Source organism: Carassius auratus, chromosome 40, assembly GCF_003368295.1.
Source record: "Carassius auratus strain Wakin chromosome 40, ASM336829v1, whole genome shotgun sequence".
In the NCBI taxonomy this organism is placed as follows: domain Eukaryota; kingdom Metazoa; phylum Chordata; class Actinopteri; order Cypriniformes; family Cyprinidae; genus Carassius; species Carassius auratus.
The window spans coordinates 19624736-19634735 of NC_039282.1; the positions used below are offsets into that span (position 1 = coordinate 19624736).

The 10000-nt window shown below is 36.0% G+C and overlaps 1 protein-coding gene across 1 annotated transcript in view; it reads left to right on the forward strand.

The window, feature by feature from the left end:
* Window positions 1–10000, forward strand: part of LOC113058809 (cytoplasmic dynein 2 heavy chain 1-like) — a 66976-nt gene that overhangs the window by 19787 nt on the left and 37189 nt on the right. Inside the window, 12 exon segments of the mRNA XM_026227040.1 lie at window positions 396–509; window positions 610–754; window positions 1974–2179; window positions 2799–2981; window positions 4126–4308; window positions 4411–4634; window positions 5591–5700; window positions 5797–5996; window positions 7183–7447; window positions 7643–7850; window positions 8737–8866; window positions 8943–9098. Of these exon segments, the coding sequence (XP_026082825.1) occupies window positions 396–509; window positions 610–754; window positions 1974–2179; window positions 2799–2981; window positions 4126–4308; window positions 4411–4634; window positions 5591–5700; window positions 5797–5996; window positions 7183–7447; window positions 7643–7850; window positions 8737–8866; window positions 8943–9098 (2124 nt within the window).

Sequence of the window (10000 nt, forward strand, 5' to 3'; positions counted from 1 at the left end):
TTTTTATTTAATATAAAATGTTTTGGGTTGGTATCAGTTTTTATATATATTTTATGTATTAAACATTTTATTTTTAAACGTTTCAAATTTAATTATCTTTTATTAAATATTTAATTTAATGGGTTTGTGTGCAATATATTATATATATATATATATATATATATATATATATATATATATATATATATATATATATATATATATATATATATATATATAAAATATATAAATATATATAAAACCTGACACAACATACAAAATGAAATTCATATTAAATATGAAAGAATAAAATTGTATTTAATATATAAAAAGTTTAATATATCAAATATTCTGTATATAGATATATTTTATTGTTTTATATTTAATATGCCTTTAACTTTGTGGGTTGGTGTCAGGTTTGGCTGAGCGCTCTCTCCACAGAGATGAAAAACACTCTGAAACATCTCCTGTGTGACTGTGTGGATGCTGCAAAGAGAGGAAACGTGGATCCCACGCGCTTCCCTGCTCAGGTAACACACACACACACACACACACACACACGCCTCTTCAGAAACACCCAGAAGTCTGTGTGTTTGAGCTCAAGTGACTGTGGAGTGACTCTGTTTCCAGGTTCTGTGTCTGGCAGAGCAGATCCAGTTCACTGCGGATGTGGAGAACGCCATCCGACAGCAGAACCTCCATCAGCTGGAGCTGGAGCTCACCGCCAAACTGGAGAGCTACATCGGCGTAGACACCAACACGGACGACACCGCAGGTACACCGACTCTAGGGCTTGAAGATACACGTATCATATAGACACTGCCATACCGATGATAAGCTCTGGAGGTTTTTACTCAGTAAGGTACAGTCAGTCACACAGCAGGAATAAACCCAGCAGCTGTAGTCTGCTCTGTGTGTCTCTGTGTGAATGAAATCAGAGATCTGACCAACACCTGACTCTGTGTGTGTGTGTGTGTGTGTGTGTGTGTGTGTGTGTGTTACCTCACTTTACTCAAATCTGCTGAAAGTGCTTTCAGAAGTTGTTCATAAAGACAATGATAACTTTGTATCTAACAATGCTTAACATTTTAGGTTTCAGGTTACAGTAGTAGATTAAACACTAATGGACATGTTCAGGTTATATTTTACACCAAAAGCAAACTAAATGTAAAAAAATCTAAATATTTTGCATTTAGAAAGTGAAGCCTATTTTCTAATTATTATCATTTTTTGCACTGTGACAGTATTTGACATAAGCACCACTGCATCTTGGGAAAAAAAACTGAATATAAGTATATATTATATATAGATAGATATATATATATTTATACAAAATGTTCTGACAGATGTTCCCAATTCCTTTGAGGATGTCATCAAACATGATAAAAATTACTTATTTGTCATTTATAATTATGTAATTAATTAAATTTTTATTTAATATAATTATAATTATATTAAATAAAAGGTGTGAGGTGTGTCCTCATTTTTAAATAGTGAATGTGTGTGTGTGTGTGTGTGTGTGTGTGTTTAGATGGCACTGCTCTGTCTTTTTAATTTCTTTAATGTGAATGTTAGTGGGGGTTTTGTTCAGACTGCAGGCAATTTTTGAAGGAAGCCTTTAATTTTTTGGCTGCATATTTACAGCGTTCGCTAATTGTCAATTTAATCAAATGAATAAAGCGATCTGAATATCTATAAAGCTCTTTAGTCCATTCATGAGCTCCGGGGTTTATTCACTGCGATCCGCTATAAATTCAGGTTAATGGAGAAGACTCTGATGACTCTCACTGTTAACGATGATTATGTTTAATTCTGCTGCTCCATTACTAACACTTCCAACCTGTTCTTTATACGCCTGTGTTAGCTAAAACACATTACAAGCTCTCCACCCCTGCTCCCAATCTAATCTGTGCTTCAGACGTGTGTGTGTGTGTGTGTGTGTGTTTGAGGACACGGTCAGACTTTAATGCTAGTCTGATGGTTTTGTCTGGTAGAATCAAGAGTTCTGCAGTTGAAGCTGAAGGCTCTGATTCTGGACGTGATTCACAACATCTCAGTGGTTCAGGGTCTGAGAGAAGCTCAGATTGATAACACCGATGACTGGATCTGGAAGAAACAGCTGCGATTCTACCTGACCGCAGACCGGCGCTGCTCCATACAGATGGTGGACGCGGAGTTCAGCTACACGTATGAGTATCAGGTGATCAGCTCCGTGTTCAAGACACAGAGTATGAATGAATATTAATGAGAGAGTGTGACTGGATGCTCACGTAGTTACATCAACATAAAGCAAAAAGTTTGGGGTTGGTAAGATTTCTTAATGTTTTTTTGAAAGAAGCCTCTTTTGCTCACCAAGTCCGTATTTATTTGATAAAAAAATCCTGTAAAAACAGTAATATTGTGAAATATTATTACTATTCAGAATAAGCATTTTTGATGTAAATGTATTGTAAACTTTAATTTATTTCTGTGATGCAAAGCTGAATTTTTTCAACATCATTCCTCCAGTCTTCAGTGTCACATGATCTTCAGAAATCTGAATATGATGATTCACTGCTCAAGAAACATTTCTGATTATTATCAATGTTGAAAACAGTTAATATTTTTGCGGAAACTATGCTACTTTATTTTTCAGGATTCACAGATTTCTATAAGAACAGCATTTATTTGAAACAGAAGTCTTTTAGTCACTTTAGAGCTGAAACTCTAAACTTTTGTACGGTGTTTTACACGCTAATTTAGTTGCAGTTTCATATTTATCCACAAAAGATGCCATCAGTCTCATAGATATAAATGGACTCTCTCTCTCATTCTCTCAGGGTAATGCTCCTAAACTGGTTCACACACCCCTGACGGATAAGTGCTATCTGACACTGACACAGGCCATGAAAATGGGTTTGGGCGGGAATCCCTACGGCCCGGCGGGAACCGGGAAGACCGAGTCCGTCAAAGCCCTGGGAGGACTGTTCGGAAGACAAGTGCTGGTCTTCAACTGTGATGAGGTACACACACATTATTAATAACCTGTGGGTCTAGATAGAAATCAATAAACCAGATCTTTGTTGGTCTGTAGGTATGTAAGATTTGTTTTGAAAGAAGTCTCTTTTGCTCACCAAGGCTGCATGTAATTGATCAAAAAACAGTACAATCTGTGAAATATTATTGCAATATATCCATTTGAATATCTGTGTATTTTCAGCATCATTCAGTGTCACATGATCTTCAGAAATCATTCTAATTTGATGATTTGCTGCTCGAGAAACATTTCTGATTATAATCAATGTTGAAAACAGTTGTGCTTCTTCATATTTTTGGAGAAACTATGATGCAGTTGTTTTTTTCAGGATTCTTTGATGGATAGAATGTTTCAAAGAACAGTATTTTTTCGAAATATAAATATTTTGTAACATTATAAATGTCTTTACTATCACTTTTGATCAATTTAATGCATACTTGTTGAGTAAAATAAATAATATATATATATATATATATATATATATATATACAGTACAGACCAAAAGTTTGGAAACATGACTATTTTTAATGTTTTTGAAAGAAGTTTCTTCTGCTCATCAAGCCTGCATTTATTTGATCAACAATTAGTAGATCAACAAATGTTGCCAAACTTTTGGTCTGCACTGTATATATTTTTTTTCTCTGTGTTTACTGACCTCAAACAGATTTTTTTTTTTTGTAATAAGCCTTTAAATTTAACAGTATTTTTCAATTTCAGACCGGGTTTCCACGAGTCTTTAAAAGTCTTACATTTTGTTGTATCAATTTTAAGGTCATAAAAAGTCTTTAAGGGTCCAAGAAAGTCTTAATTATGATTTCAGTAGGTCTTATATTTGGGGGGACAGACCAGAATTGCCATACGGCTTAATGTGACCATTAAACTTTAAAAGCCTATGATTCATTAAATAAATATGAGCGCTGCATGTCTCCGTGTTAGTGGGTAAACTGCTATATTTCTGCCGTTCCAAAAGCGCCACCTGCTGGCAGAAATTGAATGTGCATTTTCAATCACAATTCAAGTGAACCATCTGTTGATTCTGTATTACTGCATTAAGCTTTATGTATAACAGGTGTTATTACTGGAGAAGTAGAGGTTTCATGTGTGGAAGTGTCTTATATTCTGTGTTTTAGGGTATAGATGTGAAGTCCATGGGCCGGATCTTCGTGGGGCTGGTGAAGTGTGGAGCGTGGGGTTGTTTCGATGAGTTCAATCGTCTAGAAGAGGCTGTGCTCTCCGCCGTCTCCATGCAGATACAAGCCATCCAGAACTCACTGAAGAACCACCGGACCATCTGCCAGCTGCTCAATAAAGAGGTAAAAACACACACACAGACGTCAAAATACAACACCGGCGTAAGAGCTTTTAAACTCAGATGTGATGGAGCAGAGGGAAGACTGTGTTGTGTGTGTTTTCAGGTGGAGTTGGACCCAAACTCGGGCGTCTTTATTACTCTGAACCCAGCGGGTAAAGGATACGGAGGAAGGCAGAAGCTTCCGGATAATCTGAAGCAGCTCTTCCGACCGGTGGCCATGACGAGTCCCGATAACGAGCTCATCGCTGAGGTCATCCTGTATTCAGAAGGGTTTAAAGAAGGAAAGGCACTCGGACGAAAACTGGTCGCTATATTCAATCTGGCTAGGTGTGTTTGAGGCCTGAAGAGACCAACTTTCTTATTTATACAGTAAAAGATTGGGAGCAAAAGTCTGATAGATATTAATATTTGTATTCAGCGATGACACGTTAAATCGATCAATGCATTAATAATGTTAATAATATTTCAAATAACTGTTGTTCTTTTGAACTTTCTATTCATCATCAAATCCTGAAAAAATAAAACAAATCTGTTTCTACCAAAATATGAACTGTTTTCAACATGAAACATGAAATGTTTCTTGAGCAGCAAATCAGCACATTAGAATGATTTCAGAAGATGCTGAAAATGCAGCTTTGGTCACCGAAATAAATTACATTTTACAATATATCCACATAGAAAACATTAATTTCAAATTGTAATAACATTTCACAATTTTACTGTGTTTTTGATCAAATAAATGCAGCCATGGTGAGCGTAACTATTTACAAAAAAGTACTGAACTCAAGCTTTTATGCAACAGCAGTGCATATATAATTTTAATATACCATATTTTCCAGTCTATAAGTCACACTTTTTTTCATAGTTTGGCTGGTCCTGTGACTTATAGTCAGGTGCGACTTATTTATCAAAATTAATTTGACATGAACCAAGAGAAATGAATCAAGAGAAAACATTACCGTCTCCAGTCGCCAGAGGGCGCTCTAATGCTGCTCAGTTCTCCTGTAGTCTACACTGAAGCCCTCTCGTGGCTGTAGACGGTAATGTTTTCTCTTGGTGCTTGGTTCTAAATAAATGCGACTTACATATGTTTTTTTCCTCGTCATGACGTATTTTTGGACTGATGCGACTTATACTCAGGTGCGACTTATAGTCCGAAAAATACGGTATACATTGTAATTTTAATCTGACACTGTTGTTATGTTTTTAATGGCGTGTTCCCAGATATCCACTGACCCCAGAACTGTTGTGGTGTGTTTCTGTGTGAATGTGTTTGTGTGCAGAGAGCTGTTGACGCCGCAGCAGCACTACGACTGGGGTTTGCGTGCGCTAAAGACGGTTCTGAGAGGCTGTGGCAGTTTGCTGCAGTTACAGAGACAAAACAACAACCCCTGTACGACGATCTCACATCACACAGACTTGTTCAGTGACCTGTCCGGGATCCGTTCAGCTCTATATTCTCTCTCTCTGTCTCTCTCTGTGTCTGTAGTGAAGGAGAGCGGGATAGTGGTTCAGGCCTTGAGGTTGAACACCATGTCAAAGTTAACGTTTGCAGACAGCTCTCGGTTTGACGCTCTGGTCAGAGACGTGTTTCCTGGAGTCGACTTTAAGGACGTGGAGTATGAGATGCTCAGATCGGCTCTGCTGGCTGTTTACGAAGAGGCACGGCTGGAGATCATACCCAGTCAGGTCTGATTTACCATCATTCTCCATGTTTATATGTGCACCAGTAATGTGATTATTTCCAGTTAGCAGAGGAAGGGCTTTACACATTACACGAGCAAACCGCTTCACTCCCGTTCACATGCAGTTTTTATTATTCTGATTATTTTATTTCATTATTGACATTAGTTTGATCATTGTATGAACCGTATTTTCCGGTCTATAAGTCGCACTTTTTTTCATTGTTTGGCTGGTCCTGCGACTTACAGTCAGGTGCGACTTATTTATCAAAATGAATTTAACATGAACCAATAGAAAACATTACCGTCTCCAGCCGCCAGAGGGCGCTCTCTGCTGCTCAGTTCTCCTGTAGTCTACACTGAAAACATAGAGCGCCCTCTCGTGGCTGGAGACGGTAATGTTTTCTATTGGTGCTTGGTTCTAAATAAATGCGACTTACATATGTTTTTTTCCTCGTCATGACGTATTTTTGGACTTATACTCAGGTGCGACTTATAGTCCGAAAAATACGGTATATAAGGTAAAGTTTAATTGCAATATAATCGCATTACGAGTGTGCAACTAAACTTAGTCATTGAGATACTGTTATAGTTTTTTTTTTTTATAACTATTTCGAATTTGGGCATTTTCTATATATATATATATATATATATATATATATATATATATTTTTTATACATATAATTTAAGTAAAATTTAAATTAAAAAAAGCTTTATAATTTTGTCATTTTTATTTATTTTTAAACATCTGTTTATTTACATACCTACGTAGTTTATTGTTTATAAATTTTAAATAAATATTTTAATTTAGTAAATAAATTTTGTATTCTTTTATTTATTAATTGTATTTCAGTTAAATTTTTTTGTTATTTTAGTACATAAACTAAATGAAAATGAGTGGTTGCATGTTTTTTTTATTTTTAATTTTATTAAAATATTTATTTTACTTAATGACATTTTTTTATGATTTTAGTTAATTGCAATAACCCTGTACCCTACATACTACACCTTAACCAACACCTTAACAACATCATATTGCATTTATTTACATGCATTTGGCAGATTCTTTTATCCAAGTTCGCTTTGCATTCAAGATATTGACTTTATCAACTCGTGCGTTCTCTGGGAATTGCACAATGCTCTACTGCTTGAGCTACAGCAGTGCAGCATTGAAATGCATGTGTGTGTGTAGATGAAGAAGGCTCTGGAGCTGTACGAGCAGCTGCGGCAGAGGATGGGTGTGGTGGTGGTGGGGCCCAGCGGGGCGGGGAAGTCCACCCTGTGGAGGATGCTGCGGGCGGCGCTGGGCAAGATGGGCCGCGTGGTCAAACAGTACACCATGAACCCGAAAGCCATGCCACGCCAGCAGCTCCTGGGCCACATCGACATGGACACACGAGAGTGGTCCGACGGGGTTCTGACGTCCTCCGCACGACAGGTGGTGCGAGAGCCACAGGGTGAGCACAGATACACGCTCAATGAATGCTAAATACACACTAGCATTCACAATGACACTTGATACACACCTAAACAACAAATACACCCATGAACACAAATAAAAACACATCCAGCAAGCTTCAAACAACAGATACACACATGAAATGAAGTTTAATTGAGATTTCTGTCTGCCAATGTCGTTCTCTCTCTTTTAGAGGTGAGCTCGTGGATTATATGTGATGGAGACATTGATCCGGAGTGGATCGAGTCATTAAACTCTGTGCTGGATGATAACCGCTTACTCACGATGCCCAGCGGTGAGAGGATTCAGTTCGGCCCCAACGTCAACTTCCTGTTTGAGACCCACGATCTGAGCTGCGCCTCACCAGCCACCATCTCCCGCATGGGCATGATCCTCCTCAGGTGTGAACACGCTTTACATTTCTGTGGCTCAGTGGTAGAGCATTGCGTTAGCGGCGCAAGAGGTCATGGGTTCGATTCCCAGGAATCACACATACTCTTAAAAAAATTATATATAGCCTGAATACTCTGTAAGTCGCTTTTTGTATAGAAGTGTCTGCTAAATGAATAAATGTACTGTAAATGTGAAACGTTTAGACTTTTAAAACTATTTTAATTAATCCAATATATAAACATTTGCGTTTCTGCATTTTTTTCATTACATTTGTTTTAGTTCAGCTAATATTTTATTAAATAAGTGACACTTTTTTTACGTTACACCAATTGTTTTGCAATTTAATTCAGTTGTATTATTTAAATGAACGTTTTTTCATTTCTGTTGTGCTTTTTTATAAACATAAAACATAAAAAAATCATGACATTTTAAGCAATTTAATTCAGTTAGTTTATTTAAAATAACATTTGCTTTTTACATTTCTTTCCTTTTTTCATTACATTTTAATGTTTTAATTCAATGTTATTTTAGTTGATTAATTTACTTATTTTTTTCTTTACATTGTTTTAGTATTTTAATTTAGATAGATTCTTACATGTACTTTTTATTTTTTACCAAATTCAGTCTGCAAAAATGATTTTTTTAATAAAAATAAATAAATAAATGAAAAATTTTTAAATTGACTTTTTAATCCAGTTAAACTTTTTTAATGAATTAATAAACTTTTTTTTTTTTTTTTTTTTTTTTTACATTTTTCTTTACATTTTTAATTCAGTAAGGTAATTTAAATAAACATGTTTTATTTTAATTGTCTTTTTTTTTTTAGCTTTTGAATTGAGTTTCTTCAGTGTTTTGATTCGGCCCTGTGTGCGTGTGTGTGTGTGTGTGTTGCAGTGATGAAGACACTGACGTGGGCTCTCTGGTGAAGTCGTGGCTCAAACGGGAGGATGAAGACAACAGGATGAATCTGGAGAACTGGCTCAATGATTATTTCCACAGAGCTCTGGACTGGGTTCTCAAACAGGTCCTGTGACACACAGTCGTGTTACCCTGAGCCTTCATGCTCCCAGCATCATAAACCTCTGTGTTTCTCTCCGCAGAGTGAGTTTGTGGTGGACACCAGTCTGGTCGGGACGGTGCTGAACGGTTTGTCCCATCTGAGAGGGGTCCGAGAGCGAGGACAGTTTGTCGTGGGACTCATCCGTGGTTTGGGAGGAAATCTCCCGCTCAAAAGCCGCCAGGAGTTCGCCAAGGAGGTCAGCGCAGCCCTGATTCATGGGAAATGTAGTTTCATGCCTGCTCACCCTCGCCGCCCGTCATTACATTTAATAACCTCTCCCTCAGATTCACGTTTATGACCAGTCGTAATTTAATCCTTGAGTTTTAAAGAAGCAGCAGCGTCTCTCTGATGTGAAAGGGTCAGGAATCACAGCCTAGGTTTGATGTGTGGCTTTGCTTCGGTACATGTAATACTTCTCCATGTAAATGAGCTGTAAATGTAGTTTAGTATCAGGGCGGGTTAAGATGCTGACCATTGAGCAGGTCAGTGGTTCTCAGACGGTTTATCTTTCAGTAGTTCTGCTGTAATCAAAGCTGATTACTCCTTATTAAACTCTTTTATTAACACTAACTGGGAGGTATAGGAAATTATTCAGACACACAACCACATTTTGTTTTGGGAAGTCTGAACAACTTTAAAAACTAAAAAAAATGTTATTAAGTTTATATTTTTAGATTTTTAAATCAGTTAGATTATTGTAATAAACATTTTACATGCACTTTTTGTAATTTTTTTTATAGCATGTAGATTCACTTAGATATTTGAGAAAATAAATTAATATTTTTTAAAAAAAATTTCAATACATTTTTAATTTTTTTTTAATTCAGTTACATTATTTTAATAAATAAAAAAGCTAAATTATAGATTTATATAAAAAAAACTTAGCATTTTAATTCAGTTAATTATTTTAATAAACAAAATGTGACTTTTTAAGTTAAATTTTAAACTAAAATTATATTTAAAAAATATTTAATAGATCTTTTTTTTAATTTTATGTCACAGTTGTAGTATTTTAATTCAGTGAGATAATTTTAATTAATAAATATTAGTATTTTTTTTAATCACATGATTTAAATGAATGAACAAATGACTAATAAA